Source organism: Lutra lutra, chromosome X, assembly GCF_902655055.1.
Source record: "Lutra lutra chromosome X, mLutLut1.2, whole genome shotgun sequence".
Classification (NCBI taxonomy): Eukaryota; Metazoa; Chordata; class Mammalia; order Carnivora; family Mustelidae; genus Lutra; species Lutra lutra.
Window position 1 is genome coordinate 71,289,663 of NC_062296.1, and position 17,099 is coordinate 71,306,761.

The 17,099-nt window shown below is 37.9% G+C and overlaps 1 protein-coding gene across 1 annotated transcript in view; it reads left to right on the plus strand.

Annotated features, from left to right (window-relative positions):
• The window catches only part of DMD (dystrophin), a 2,124,834-nt gene that overhangs the window by 527,934 nt on the left and 1,579,801 nt on the right, over positions 1-17,099 (plus strand). The window contains 1 exon segment of the mRNA XM_047715765.1: positions 294-425. Within this exon segment, the coding sequence (XP_047571721.1) occupies positions 294-425 (132 nt within the window).

Below are 17,099 nucleotides of genomic sequence, written 5' to 3' on the forward strand. Positions count from 1 at the left end.
TGAAGAGCATCATCCCATACGAGTGCCAGAGCTGTGTCTGTATGGAATCCTTATAGTTAATCTGCACCCTTATCCCTTCCCTGAGTACCTGCTGTCCACCATGATGCTGAGCACAAGAATTGTCCAATGTACCAGTTTGCAAGAGCACTATGTGCATTTCAAATTAAACTTTTTGTCTCACTGTTTCCATTTAACATTTGTTTTTTCTGGTGTGTTGGAAAACAGTCCTTCCAGGGTTACTTACAATGTCTCCTCCTCCGCTCTGTCCCTTTCCCCCTAACCCTACTCTGCAGATCACAGTCAGTCTAGCACAGGGCTACGAACGAACTCCTTCCTCTCCCAAGCCTCGATTCAAGAGCTATGCCTACACACAGGCTGCTTATGGCGCCACCTCTGAACCCACACGGAGCCTGCTTCCTTCACAGGTCTGTCAACATTTACTCTCTGTTCTAGAAACCAAAAAATTTCCTCATCCAAGAAAATGTAACATAGCTTTTGTTTGAATTATGCAGTGCCTTTTTCTCCTTCATCAGGAGCAGTTTCATTATTACCAGTTGTGTTAGATGTTCTCACATGATGCTGTTTTGTGATTGTGACTCCCCTAGGTTTAACATAGGTTGATTCTTCATGAATGGGGATTCTTATAATAGTAGGTGTGTGCTTTCATTATATAATTTACCTGTAAGGTTCTCTTTCATAGAGGCTACCAATGGTTATACAAAAACGTCATTAAAGGTTGATATATGTGATTTGTAAAAGAGTGGGGAAGTGGATGAAATTCACTAATCACACTATTTGGGGAGATTTTTCTAGATACCTGATACCTAAAGGAAACATACACTCTATATAGATGTTCTATTATATTTTCATTATATAAAAATATATTTATACTGTTTAAGAAAAATAGAACTACAGGGCCACCTGGGTGGCTTAGTCGGTTAAGGGTCTAACTCGTGATTTCAGCTCAGGTCATGATCTTTGGATTGTGAGATTGAGCCCTGCATCTGGCTCTGCACTGGGCATGGAGTGTGCTTAAGATTCTCTCTCTCCTTCTGCCCTCCCCCTAAAAAATGAAAGGAAAATATAACTATAAGCTTTTTTCATATAATATACTTTAATTTGACTGATTTAAACATGTATGTAACATGCTCTATACTATTTATACAAGAACATCCGTCACATCCAAACCAGGTTAGGTTCTATGTACCATTTAACACTTTCCACATAAGGAATCTTCTCAGTGGAGTTCTCCATTATTGCAGTGTTATAGGAAACCTTAAAACATAAGAAATTATAGCCTGGTATATGTTAGAGCATGGAAATGAAATGTGCTTGACTTGTGAAATTTATTAGAAATTCTTTTTAGAGGGCACCTGGGTGGCTCAGTGAGTTAAAGCCTCTGCCTTCAGCTCAGGTCATGATCCCAGGGTCCTGGGATCAAGCCCCGCATCGGGCTCTCTGCTCAGTGGGGAGCCTGCTTCCTCCTCTCTCTCTGCCTGCCTCTCTGCCTACTTGTGATCTCTGTCTGTCAAATAAATAAATAAAATCTAAAAAAAAAAAGAAATTATTTTTTTAAATCATTTTTTAAATTTATATTCAGCATAACAGTATTCATTGTTCTTGTACCACACCCAGCGCTCCATGCAATCCATGCCCTCTCTAATACCCACCACCTGGTTCCCCCAACCTCCCACCCCCCCACCTCTTCAAACCCTTCAGATTGTTTTTCAGAGTCCATAGTCTCTCATTGTTCACCTCCCCTTCCAATTTCCCCCAACTCCCTTCTCCTAACTGCCCATGTCCTCCATACTATTTGTTATGCTCCACAAAAAAAGAAATTCTTTTTAGAAGAAAACTCTTTTGTTTTGTAGAGCAATTTGAAAAGTTCTTAAGGGAGTGACGTTTGTCAAAACTAATTATGAATGGGAATTTCGAAATTATAGACCTGATCCTATATGGTGATAAAAGTGTGCGTGTTTGGAGGCTCATTGATTTTTTAGAACCGTGGTTGTATTTAATTAGTGATTATTTTGCACAGCTAATTTATGCATAAGGATGAATTTCTTAGCACTCATGGATTCCCCCAGGGAAGCATAGTTCAGGGCATAGTTTGGCCCTCTGTCCTTGGCTAGTTTTCTGGCAACGCTGAACAAAGGAGACTGGGTGAGAACATTTGTGTGACTCAGCCTCATCTTCAGTTAAATTCCCATCCATGTTTTTACAAAGGTTAGTTGTATAATCTTGAACAAGAGGACTTAATCAGTTTTCTCATTATCAGTAAATAAAAATAGTTCGGCCACTCATTACTGAGTGTTTCTCTAAGCCAAGTGTGCACATTATATGAACTAAGGAAATCCTTATAACAACTTTGGAGAGGTGGGAAATGCTATTTTTATCTGCCTTTGAAGTTTCCTGTATCTGCCCTTTTCTTTCTCTTCTTCTTCACCCCCCACCCTCCTGACTGCCTGACTCTCCAGACTCTTTTCTTTTTCTTTTTTTTTTTTTTTAAAGATTTTATTTATTTATTTGACAGAGAGAGATCACAAGTAGGCAGAGAGGCAGGCAGAGAGAGAGGAAGGGAAGCAGGCTCCCTGGTGAGCAGAGAGCCCGATGCGGGGCTCCATCCCAGGACCCTGGGATCATGACCTGAGCCGAAGGCAGCGGCTTTAACCCACTGAGCCACCCAGGCGCCCCTTTCCAGACTCTTTTCATCACCATCCTCCCGTCCTCCAAGTCTTAAAGAACAGGGGTGCATCCTAAAATAAAGGGGCATGAGCCAAGACAAAGAGATGAATTCTTTTTCCCCCTCATTATCACTTTATCGAGCGGCCTTTTCCAGAAGGTTTTCTCTGACGCTTATTCTGGCAGCACATTTTTACCTCATTACCACCCCATTAAGGCATTGCTCAGGTATGACTCCTTAATGAAGTAATTATAAGTAGACTTAATTTTGCTAGACTCTATTTGTTCATTCTACCTTTGAATAAATACAAAATATATAATGTGTCACAAAATAAAAATATTCAACAAATTTATTTACCTATTTTATTTAGCATAAACCACTGAGATAAAACTAATGACGTCTTTTAGAAAAGAAGAAGCATCGGGGCGCCTGGGTGGCTCAGTGGGTTAAGCCGCTGCCTTCGGCTCAGGTCGTGATCTCAGGGTCCTGGGATCGAGCCCCGCGTCGGGCTCTCTGCTCAGCAGGGAGCCTGCTTCCTCCTCTCTCTCTGCCTGCCTCTCTGCCTACTTGTGATTTCTCTCTGTCAGATAAATAAATAAAATCTTTAAAAAAAAAAAAGAAGAAGCATGAATTACAATTGATGAGGAATGATGTATTCTGCCCATTTCTAAAGGAAGCACCTCAGAAGATGATGTTACATGTTTGATAATTTCATGTCTTAAGGATAGCCTAAATTTTTTTTTTTCCTGCCATGTTTTTCAGAGGGGCTGAGCCCATACTGCCCCCTACAGGTTGTATCTGATCCACTTCAAATGAACTCAAGACCAGCCAAACTGGAATCCATGGGCGCCTTTCATTATAGAGTTGTGTACTTGGTCCACCAAGGGGGTGACGTTTTCCATAATAGAAGAGCGAGCTATGTGGGTGACTGTCCCCTCTGGGAAAAAAGTAAAATTTGTGATTTATCTTAAAAGTTCCCGATATAATAGAAACATAAACTTTAAAAATCGTGTTTATACTCTGAGTTTGGAAACCTCTTGAAGTGAAGCAATCCGACCTACCTCAGGACCCCTACCTATAAATGAGTTTTTCTCATAATTTGCCAAGAAGAAATACTATCTGGTGTGAACCCCTAGCATGCCCTCATTGTATCACTTTATTGCCGTCCACTCATGGCCATTTTTTTATGGTTATACTTTTTAATTTATGTTTTTATGAATTTGATGATGCTTCTCATTCTACTCCTAATTTTATATTAAAAATACCCAGTACCTTTTCCACCTTCAATTTCTCTTTCTCTCCTTGAGCCTAACCCCATTTAAATCTCCTCTAGTGTATGTCACTTCTGAAACACATCAAGCCACTTTATCTTGTTAATACATTGTTCTGTGACTCTTTCATTTATCGCTTTGTAGAATTGTCTACACTTTATTCATTCGTTTATTTAGTCACAAATAATTATACTTCATCACCAATTCAAATGTCATCTTTTCAGCTTCCAGGCTTTCCATCATAATTGAAATAAATTTTCCTCTATCCTCTAGACTCATCAGGTTCTTCTCCATCTCTGTTCTGTATCCCTTTCATTATCTGGCTCTTTTTTCTGTTCTAACTCCCTTTGACAGCCCCTTTGAGCTCCCTTAAGAGTGTCATGAAAGATACCTAGAGCCGTGTGTTACACTCTCTTTTATCAATATGATTTAATTTCCTGGCTTCAAGCTGTATGCAGATGACCATTGTTGCATGTCTGTTCACCAACTTCCAGTATCTTCTGAGTTACAGCCACATTTCCAGCTCTTTGGTATGTATCTATACCTAGGTGTCCACTGACTTCTTAAACCTAGTATGTCCTGAAGGGAACTTTGTTTCAATGCTCACAAACCCATCTCTTGTCCCTTTTTGTTACGTAAATGAGACTATTACTCAGCAGGCAATGAGACTTAAATATGTGACTTTGTACTCTTTGGTCTCTTTATTGATCCGATATTCATTAATGAGACATACAAAGTCAATTCCTTCTTTACAACATTGTTCCATTAAGCTCTGTCCCTGATGTTATGTCTTCTGATTTAGGCCCTTAATACACATCTTCTAGACTACAGAAATACCTTTGCAATCAATGTCACTGTCTTTATCTTAGTTCCTTCTAAATCAGAGTACAATTCCATATTAAGAACTTTAACAATATCATTCACAAAGCTTTCTTCACTTCTTTTTTTGCCTTTATAGCAGGTCCATTCTCTTAGATTTCATCACGAAGCTCCATGATCTAATATCTATTTATATTTTCATGTTTATTTCACAGTAGTCTATTTCATGTTTCCTTTACTCCAACCAAATTAAATCACTTGCTGTCTTCTGTAAGTGCCAAGCAGTTTCCTATCTTAGCTTTTTTTCATTCTCTCAGCCTAGAGTAACTTTTGACTTTTTTCACATTGGGTAGTTTAATCCAAATTTCAAGGCCTAAGCAATAAGTGGCAGATCCTGGATTCATGTTCAGATTTATCTAACTCCAAGTTAATGTTCTTTATATTAACATTAAATTTTCTCTCTCTCTCCACCCCCACCCATATATAGGATTACTCATACATGGAGTAGTATTCATTTATGTGATCATTTTTTAAAAGTGTTTATTTAGGGGCGCCTGGGTGGCTCAGTGGGTTAAAGCCTCTGCCTTCGGCTCAGGTCATGATCCCAGGGTCCTGGGATCGAGCCCCACATCGGGCTCTCTGCTCACCAGGGAGCCTGCTTCCCTTCCTCTCTCTCTGCCTGCCTCTCTGCCTATTTGTGATCTCTGTCTGTCAAATAAATAAATAAAATCTTTAAAAAAAGTGTTTATTTATTTGAGAGATAAAGAGAGAGAGCACAGGAGGGAGGAGCAGAGGGAAAGGGAGAAGTGAACTTCCCTCTGAGCAGAGAGCCTGATGTGGTGCTCCATCCTGGACCTCAAGATCATGACCTGAGCCACGTAGGCGTCCCTGTAATCATCTAATACTTATTTTTAATCACTTACTATGCACCAGGCATTATTATATGACCAAGTGATGTGTCAGTAAACAAACTTAAAAAATAATTTGTGCCCTAAAGCATAGGCTTATGGGAGAGTCAAAATATGAATAAGATAAACATTATGAATAAATGAAACAGTATTTCTAGTAATATGCTAGTAATATGTATAAAGTAAAGCAAAATTTAGTAATAATTACAGTAGTTAGTGGTAAAAAGAAAAAAAATAAAAGAGAAAAGTAGAATATGCAGTATGTGACTGGTGGGATCATCAGAGAAAGTAAATTTTGAGTAAAGACTGAAAATAGGTGTGGGTCTCTGGGAGAAGACCAACCTCTGAGGAGGAATCAGAGATGGTACAAAAGTCCTGAGCTGTGGGGATACTCGGACTACTCAAGAAAATACAGGGGTGAGGACACAGTGCTGGGAGATGGTGCCTGAGCTGTAATGGTAGACCAGATCACATAGGATGTGGTAAGTAATGGTAAGGACTTTGGTTTTCATTACTAGTGAGATGGAAGGCTGTTGGAGGAGTGACATAAACTCATATTATTTCAGCATGGCTGCTATGTGGGGAATAGACTAAATGGAGCAAGGGTAGAACCAAGGAAACGAGTTAGATTGCTATTGCAATAATCCATTCAGCATATGAGAGAGAGTTGGATCTGGATTCTTTTCATTTTTCCCTCCGTTAAATTTTTTTTAATATAAACTTTACAATCTTGACTGTTTTTAAGTGTACAGTTCAGGGTTATTAAATACATTCATAAAATTGTACATTCATTACCACCACCATCTATCTCCAAAACTCTTTTCAAACTGGCAAAATGGAAACTCAGTATCCATTAAGCAATAACTCCCATAACTTCTTCCCTGTAACCCCTGGTGACACTACCATTCTCAGTTTCTATGAGTTTGTCATTTTTAAAAAATTTTTGTTTCTTAGATTTTATCTATAATGAGATTATGCAATATTTGTCTTTCTGTAGCTGGCTTATTTCATTTAACAGAATGTCCTTCAGGTTCATCATTGTTGTCACTGGTGGCAGAATTTTTTAAAAAGATTTATTTATTTATTTTGGAGAGAGAGCATGGGGGCAAGGGCAGAGGGAGAGAGAGAAAAAGAATCTCAAGCAGACTCTCCACTGAGCGTGGAGCCGGATCTCCCGACCCTGAGATCATGACCTGAGCCAAAATCAAGAGTCGGACCTTAGCTGAATGCCACTCAGGTACCGCACAGATGACAGAATTTTATTACTTTTTAAGGCCGAATAATATTTCATTGGGTATAAGTACACATTTTCTTTTCCTATTCATCTGTTTTATGGACATTGAGATGGTTTCCATATCTTGTCTCTTGTGAGCAATGGTTCAGTGAACATAGGAGTGCAGATATCTGTTTTACTGTTTTCATTTTCTTCTGGTATATACCCAGAAGTAGGATTGCTGGGTCATATGGTAGTTCTATTTTTTTTTTTAACTTTTGAGGAAATTCCACACTGTTTTTTATAATGGTTCTATCAATGAGCATGATGCATAGTAGTTGAATTCTAGATAATGTTTTGGACAATGTACAGGATTTGCTAATGCAGTATAGAACACTTTTTGCTGTATTCTTAGACAATATTTGTGTTATTAAAAAAAACAAAGGGGATAGATAAAATTTCTAAGAGACATTAAACATTAATCACAAGTAAACTAGTACTTTAGTACATGAGATCCATGTGTTAAATTTAACTGATGAGTTGATTACCCTGGTGATATATGAAATTGTTGAATCACTATATTGTACAGCTGAAACTAATATAGCACTTTACCTTAAATAACTTATTAAAATAAAAACATACAAAGCTAAAAATAATAAATTTTTAAAAAATTAGTTGATAAGGAAACAAATAGCTTGTGAGATAATAATGTGTATTAATTATAGATAGTAACTTAACCTATTACACGTGGTAAAAATAGAGAATAAATAATGGAATACATAAGTGTTACTAGTGAATAGAAAGAGATGAAAAGACCAAATCATAATTATTGCGCAGTCACCTCCATCATTCCTGAATTGGCTATCTATTGATGATACTCATATGGTTTCATTATGGTCTCCCAAATGTACTACATAAAAAAATGCAAATAATTCCCATAGCTCTTTTGCAGACTGATGAGTTACAGCTTTGGGCCAGGTTTACTTACCCCTGTATCTCTCCAGTATCACAAGTATATGTGGCAGCCTTAGGCACCTTCTGTCTATTGTATCCCTCCCTCAAATGTCACCTCTGATTCTGTCCATTGTACCACCATCCAGAAAGATGGACAGAGCAAAACATATGAACATTGTTCAACCTGAGATTTAAATAGTGTGGTCCTCACTGTTTGGCCTTATCCTAATTGAATTACCTGGCCCCCCATTTCTTTCATCTTGCTTCTTGTTACATGCTTTAAAATGATCTAATAAGTGATGGGATTTGAACCTAACAGCTTGGTCATTGAGCCTTTTTGTTTCATGATGTCTGGGATGTACCTAGTAGCAGAATTGGAGACCACCATTGCATCAAGATCATGAAGCACATGACATAGTGGGTATGAGTTAGGAAAGAATTCGAAGAACCAAGAATTACTGCAGGGTTTTGGCTTTAGCAGTTGGAAGAAAGTAGTTGCCACCAACCATGATAGAATAATCTATAGGAGGAACTGTTTGGGTAGTAAGGTTAGGACCTCACTTTTGAACATGTTAATCATTATTTTTTATTTTTTAAAATTTGATTTATAACTGACATACAGCATTGTGTTAGTTTTTTTTTTTTAAAGATTTTATTTATTTATTTGACAGAGAGAAATCACAAGTAGGCAGAGAGGCAGGCAGAGAGAGAGGAGGAAGCAGGCTCCCTGCTGAGCAGAAAGCCCGATGTGGGGCTCGAACCCAGGACCTGGGATCATGACCTGAGCAGAAGGCAGCGGCTTAACCCACTGAGCCACCCAGGCGCCCCGCATTGTGTTAGTTTTACATGTACAACATAATGATTTTATATATATATATATATGATTGATATATATATATATGATTGATATATATATATATAAATCATAGAATGATTATAGTAAGTCTAGTTAATATCTGTCACCATACATAATTATTTTCCCTGCGATGAGAACTTTTAAGATTTATTCTCTTAGCAACTTTCAAATATGCAATACAGTATTATTAACTATAGTCCCCATGCTATACATTATATCTCCATGACTCATTTATTCTCTAACTGGACCTTTGTACCTTCTGACCCCCTTCGCCCATTTTGCCCACCCCCACCCCCTCCTTTGGCAACCACCAATGCGTTCTCTGTGAATTTGTGTGTGTGTGTGTTTTACAATTCCATATATAAGTAAAAGCATACAGTAGTTGTCTTTGTTTGACTTGTTTCACTTAGCATAATACCTTCTAGGTCCATCCATATAGTTGCAAATGGCAAGATCTCATTCATTTCCATAGCTGAACAATATTCCATTATATTTATTTACACTCCTTTTTAAAAAATCTGTTCATCATTGGGACGCCTGGGTGGCTCAGTTGGTTAAGCAGCTGCCTTCGGTTCAGGTCATGATCCCAGCGTCCTGGGATCGAGTCCCACATCGGGCTCCTTGCTCAGCAGGGAGCCTGCTTCTCCCTCTGCCTCTGCCTGCCACTCTGTCTGCCTGTACTCGCTCTCTCTCCCTCTCTCTCTCTGACAAATAATAAATAAATAAAATCTTAAAAAAAAAATCTGTTCATCCATCTGTAGACATTTAAGTTGTTCCCATATATTGGCTCTTATAAATAAAGCTATAGTGGACATGGTGTACATATATCTTTGTGAATTAGGGTTTTTGTTTTCTTCAGGTGAATACCCAGAAGTGAGATTACTTGATCATATAGTAGTTCTATTTTTAACATTTTGAGCAACCTTCATACTCTTTTCCATAGTGGCTGTACCAGTTTGCATTCCCATCAACAATGCATGAGGGTTCCTTTTTCCCCATATCCTCACCAGCACTTGTTATTTCTTGTCTTTTAGATAATAGCCATTCTGACAGGTGTGAGGTGATAGATCATTGTTTTGATATATATTTCCTGATGATTAGTGATGTTGAGCATATTTCCATGCGTCCTTTGGCTGTCTCTATGGCTTCTTTGACAGGATATCTATTCAGATCTTTTGCCCATTGCCCATTTTTAAACCCAGTTGTTTATTATTTGTTTTTTGGTTTTTTTTTTTTTGCGCTATTGAGTTGCATGTGTTCTTCATATATTTTAGATATTAATCCCTTATTGGTTATATGATGTGCAAATATTTTCTCCCTTACAGTAGGTTTCCTTTGCTGTGCAGAAGCTTTTCAGTTTGATGTAATGCTAGTTGTTTGTTTTTGCTTTTATTGCCTTTGCTTTTAGAGTCAGAATCAAAAAATTATCACAAAGACCAATGTCTAGGAGCTTACTGACTCTGTTTTCTTCTAGGAGTTTTATAGTTTCAGGCTATTATCTTCAACTCTTTAATCCATTTTGAGTTAACTTTTGTGTATGGTGCAAGATGGTGGTCCACTTTCATTCTTTTTTTAAAAAATTTTTTTAAATTCATTTTCAGCGTAACAGTATTCATTGTTTTTGCACCACACCCAGTGCTCCATGCAATATGTGCCCTCTCCAATACCCACCACCTGGTTCCCCCAATCTCCCACCCCCCGCCCCTTCAGACCCCTCAGATTGTTTTTCAGAGTCCATAGTCTCTCATGGTTCACCTCCCCTTCCAATTTCCCCCAACTCCCTTCTCCTCTCTAACTCCCCTTGTCCTCCATGCTATTTGTTATGCTCCACAAATAAGTGAAACCATATGATAATTGACTCTCTCTGCTTGACTTATTTCACTCAGCATAATCTCTTCCAGTCCCATCCATGTTGCTACAAAAGTTGGGTATTCATCCTTTCTGATGGAGGCATAATACTCCATAGTGTATATGGACCACATCTTCCTTATCCATTCATCCTTGAAGGGCATCTTGGTTCTTTCCACAGTTTGGTGACCGTGGCCATTGCTGCTATAAACATTGGGGTACAGATGGTCTTTCTTTTCACTACATCTGTATCTTTGGGGTAAATACCCAGTAGTGCAATTGCAGGGTCATAGGGAAGCTCTATTTTTAATTTCTTGAGGAATCTCCACACTGTTCTCCAAAGAGGCTGCACCAACTTGCATTCCCACCAACAGTGTAAGAGGGTTCCCCTTTCTCCACATCCTCTCCAACACATGTTGTTTCCTGTCTTGTTTTGCTTTTGGCTGTTCAATCTTCTCAGCACCTTTCATTGAAAAGACTGTTTTTTCCCCAGTCTATATTCTTAACTCCTTTGTCTTAAATTAATTGTCCATGTACGCATGAGTTTATTTCTGGAGTCTCTTTTCTGTTGAGTGATTTATGTGTCGGTTTGTCAATACCATACTCTTTTGATTACTGTAGGATTTAATAGAGTGTGAAATCAGGGAGTATCATGTCTATCATTTTATTTTTCTTTCTTAAGATTGCTTTGGCTATTAAGGGTTTTTAATAATTCTGTAAAAATTTTAGAAGTGTTCTAGTCTGTGAAAAATGCCATTGGAATTGAGATATGGATTACATTGTGTCTGTAGATTGCATTGGGTAGTATGGACATTTTAACAATATTAATTCTTCCCGCCATGAACATGGAATGTATTTCCATTTATTTGTGTCTTCTTCAGTTTCTTCCATCAGTGTTTTATAGTTTTCAGTGTACAGGTCTTTCATCTCCTTGGTTAAATTTATTCCTTGTTAGTGTATTCTTTTTGATGTGATTGTAAATGGGATTGTTTCCTTGATTTTTTCTTTCTAATAGTTATTAGTGTATAGAAACACAGTGGATTTCTATATGATTTTGTATCCTGGAACTTTACTGAGTTTATTCATTTCAACAGTTTTTGGTGTTTTATTATTTTTTTTTTTTTGGTGTTTCTTTGGTAAAGTCTTCAGATTTTTCAGTGTATAGTATCATGTCATCTGCAAATAGGGACAGTTCTATTTTTCTTTTCTATTTGAATTTATTTTATTTCTCTTATTTGCCTAATTCCTCTGGGTAGGACTTCCTGTACTATGGAGAATAAAAGTGGGGAGAGTGGGCATCCTTGTCTTGTTCCTGACAAGTCAGCTTTTCACCATTGAATATGATGTTAGCTGTGGGCTTGCCATAGTTGGCCTTTATTATGTTGAGGTATGTTCCCTCTGTACCCACTTTGTTGAGAGTTATTATCATGAATGGATGTTGAGTTTTGTAACATTTTTTTTCTGTGTTTTTCGAGATGATCATGATATTTTTATTTTTCCTTTTTTTGGTGTGTTGTAGTACATTGAAAAAGTTAATCTTGAGATGCTCATGAGACTTGAATATATATACATAAATTTGGGTGTCCCAGATCAGAGTTCAGGATAATTTGGAAGTTTTTAATAACATACATAGTATTTAAATGCATTCATCTGAATGAGGTTACCTGGGGGAAAAAAGTATAGAGAGGTAAGAGATAAGAGATTTAACCAATGCTTAAAGATGAGAAGGAACCAGCAGATAACAAGGATGGACAGAAAGAGGAGAGGAAAAAGGAGAAGGGTATGGTATTCCAGAATCCAGAAGAAAGTGTTTCAGGGCGAGGACATTATTTAACAGCATTAAGTATTGCTAATTAGTTCAGGTAACACTGGAAATTAACCACTGAAGTGTCAGTGAGGTAGGGTCCCTAGGAAGTCCTGATAATATAGTAGTTATCACAGTGGAATTACTAATAGCACGTCTCTTCACTTAAATACTCCTACTACTTTTCCATCTTCCTCCTCTGCTTTTAAGAACTCATAATTACACTGGACTCACCTGGATAATCTAAGAAAGTCTACTTATTTTAAGGTCACCTGCTTAGCAAACTTAATTCCATCTGCAATTTTAATTCTTCATTGCCAGATAGTGTAACATAGTCACAGGTTCCAGGGGTTAGGACATGGATATCTTTGATGGAGAGTATTTTCTGCCCTCTGCTGTCTAATACCCTGGGATGCAAATCTGAGGAAGGCATCCATTACCTGCAAGCTAACAACAAAAGTGGTACCACCTGGCTTTTCCCAGGTGCCCCAAGGGTCAAATTGTTCCCTTTCTCCTTTGTTGGAATTGTGAAACCACCCTTAGGCCAAAAAAAAATCATAGAAGAAAAAGAAACAGAGAAAAAAAAGAACAATGAAGGACATACCTATATTTCTGCCTCTAAAGGCCTTATTGATCTTTGTTCCTTGCTCAGCTTAGGGTCCAGATGTCCACATTGATTTAATAAATATTTCGACCTACAAACTGTGTCTTCTTCTCTCTAGTAGCTCACAAAATAAAGGAATGAGGCTTTGGAAAGTTACCCATAATTTGCTTATGCTCTTATAATTTTTTTAAGAACAAAAGGGAATCATACTCCTAGCATTCTTGCAAAAGAAGCACCAACAAAAAAGAGGGCACCTCTCATCTTTTACTAACATTTGCAGTTTTTAAAAGACTTTTGATTACATATCTCATTTGACCAGGACAATGAACCTGTCAAATGATTTTATTAGACTCATATTTTAAAGTAGGAGGAATTTAAATGGAATAAAGTATTTGGTTAAGTGATGAGTAACTGGCAGAGCTGGGACTCAAGCCAGGTGTTGTGACCTCTAGTACAGCTTTGATGTTTGACTATTTCAGACTCCCAGCCACATCAGCCAGAGGGTCTATTCCTCTCTCATCAGCATTCTCCTTAGTCTTCCAATATTTGTAAATACTGAAAAACATTTCGAAAGAAAAATAAATCTTTTTTTCCCCCTCACTGTCTGATGAGCAATAGCTCTTCCTATTCCTACCAGCAACAGGACAAGCTATTTTATCAAAGACTAAAATTAGCTTTTGTAATAATGAAGGGGAAAACCATATTTGAACCATATCTTTGGAAAGAGTTAAAGTTGAAGTCTGGAAAAACAGAGTTATCTTTAAATATTTTAGATGGTAAATACAAAGTAGAGGGGTAGGTGGAGATACAGTGGATAACACTGTATATTGCTAGAAATGCCATTTAGATAATCACAAAATAGAAGGAAAAGAAGCACCCATCATAACGAAGTGCTCATGTCCTCAATGTTTATGTCTATTTAGGCATAATCCATGCTTCTCAGAGCTTCAGTTTTACCCCTGAAATGATCCAGTTCTATGATTTCATCTACCCACCGACTGGTAGTTCCCACACGTAGGTGTCTTACCATAACCTCAACTTTAATATTTTGAAGAGGACCTCATCATTGCCCGTGAGGCTTGGAGTCTCTTCTGACATTTATTCCCACTCAGGCTTGAACCCATCCAGCCATGTGTGATTACTTTCTGAACTTCTTCATGCCTAATTGGGTCTTCATTTCTTCTCATTTCCACTGTGGATTATTTCTAACAGCTTTTCCTTCCTGTCTGTTAACCTGGATTTCAAGACTTTCTTAGATCTCTTAAACCTTGCCAATCTGCTCTATGACTCTTCTCCTTTGTATGCTCCCCCTTACATCTTGATCTCTAGAATATGCCTTTACTTATGTTATCCCATCAGTTTGCTTCCTCCTTCTTCTCTGTGCCTCTTGCTCTTCCCCTCTTTTATGCATACATGACAGTTGGTACACTCTCTCACATCTACAGCAGCTTTACCCTAAATGGCATGTTTTAGGAGTTGGATGATTGAAGACAGTACTGTCATCAAAAATTTCTACATGTCAACATTGGGGTACAGATGGCCCTTCTTTTCACTACATCTGTATCTTTGGGGTAAATACCCAGTAGTGCAATTGCAGGGTCATAGGGAAGCTCTATTTTTAATTTCTTGAGGAATCTCCACACTGTTTTCCAAAGAGGCTGCACCAACTTGCATTCCCACCAACAGTGTAAGAGGGTTCCCCTTTCTCCACATCCCCTCCAACACATGTTGTTTCCTGTCTTGCTAATTTTGGCCATTCTAGCTGGTGTAAGGCAGTATCTCAATGTGGTTTTAATTTGAATCTCCCTGATGGCTAGTGATGATGAACATTTTTTCATGTGTCTGATAGCCATTTGAATGTCTTCACTGGAGAAGTGTCTGTTCATATCTTCTGCCCGTTTTTTGATATGATTATCTGTTTTGTGTGTGTTGAGTTTGAGTTCTTTATAGCTCCTGGATATCAACCTTTTGTCTGTACTGTCATTGGCAAATATCTTCTCCCATTTCATGGGTTGCCTCTTTGTTTTGTTGACTGTGTCCTTTGCTGTGCAGAAGCTTTTGATTTTGATGAAGTCCCAAAAGTTTATTTTCGCTTTTGTTTCCTTTGCCTTTGGAGACATATCTTGAAAGAAGTTCCTGTGGCTGATATCGAAGAGATTACTGCCTATGTTCTCCTCTAGGATTCTGATGGATTCCTGTCTCACATTGAGGTGTTTTATCCATTTTGAGTTTATCTTTGTGTATGGTGTAAGAGAAAGGTCGAGTTTCATTCTTCTACATATAGCTGTCCAGTTTTCCCAGCACCATTTATTGAAGAGACTGTCTTTTTTCCACTGTATATTTTTTCCTGTTTTGTCAAAGATTATTTGACCATAGAGTTGAGGGTCCATATCTGGGCTCTCTTCTCTGTTCCACTGGTCTCTGTGTCTGTTTTTATGCCAGTACCATGCTGATAGCAGCAATGGCCATGGTCGCCAATCTGTGGAAAGAACCAAGATGCCCTTCAATGGATGAATGGATAAGGAAGATGTGGTCCATATACACTATGGAGTATTATGCCTCCATCAGAAAGGATGAATACCCAACTTTTGTAGCAACATGGACGGGACTCGAAGAGATTATGCTGAGTGAAATAAGTCAAGCAGAGAGAGTCAATTATCATATGGTTTCACTTATTTGTAGAGCATAACAAATAACATGGAGGACAAGGGGAGATGGAGAGGAGAAGAGAGTTGAGGGAAATTGGAAGGGGAGGTGAACCATGAGAGACTACGGACTCTGAAAAACAATCTGAGGGGTTTGAAGGGGCAGGGGGTGGAAGGTTGGGGGAACCAGGTGGTGGGTATTAGGGCACGGATTGCATGGAGCACTGGGTGTGGTGCAAAAACAAGGAATACTGTTATGCTGAAAAGAAAAAAAAAAGAAAAGAAAAAAAATTTCTATATGTCAAATTTTATTTGAGTTATTCTTACTATAGGATATGCAGAAATATAATTTAACAATCAACAGGATAAAAGTCAATTAAAATTAAGTGGCACCTTTACCATCATGTGTATGCCACCATGTGTGGGCACATGCTCATAAAATTGTAAGTATTTGCATTTTTCCTTACTCTGAGAGAGACTGAGCATCTTTCCATGTGCATAAGAAACAGTAGGGTTTCTATTTCTAGAAAATTTTCATGTTTCCCAATTTTTGTCAATTGGAATAGTGTATTTCTGTTCAGTTTTCAGGAATCACTTATATATTAAATACATTAACCATTTTCTGTGACATGAAATACAAATAATTTTCACTGTTTGTTTCTTGTCTTTTGAATTTATTTGTGGTGTTTTTCTCCATTCAAAATATTATTATTTTGTGTTGCTGGGAATTTTTTAATCTTGTATTTTACGGCTTTTTTTTTTGTTGGCAGCAGAGAGGTCATATTTATAAAGGGCTCTGCTTTTGAAAGAATGCTTTAAAAAGATTCTCCCATGGATTCTTCTGGTTCTTTTTTTTAACTTTGATTCTACTAAAACTGGTGCAAGTTGCAAAGTTGAAAACAATTTTAATTGTTTTCCCAGAAGCTGCTCAGTTGTTGAAACCCTCTACTGATTGATGCATGTTTATCATAATCTAAATGGATGCCTCTTTTAAGAATGAGGGAGTATTTCCTAGAAACTCCCTAGCATATTTTCCCTTACATTTTTTTAAGACAGGAGTATGTCACATCCCTGTGTCTAAACCAATAAGGGGAGACAGAATATACTACCATGATTGGTTTAGACCCATCAAATCTCATCCATCTTTGAATCACATAGCCAAATGGAACAGGGCCATTCCTCAATCTGATCAGGTTCTATCAGGAAGCAGAGAAGGAAATGGATATTGTATAGGTAGCCAGCTGTTTATGTTAAACTATCTTAGGGCTTTGGAATTTGTGTCCCAGGCCACAAATTGCACTCTCACCCTGAAAGTAGTTGAAATAAACAGCGACATGCCTTTGATACTCCAAAAGCTGGGAAACAGTCACTTATGAAACCTCCAAATGAAACGGCGTTTATGCAAAGAAGCATCCAGTTTTTGAAAAGGAAAGTACTAGTTGAGCAAAGAGAAGGGAGCCCAGAGTCTGGCACCAGAGAGACCAAAGTTCCCAT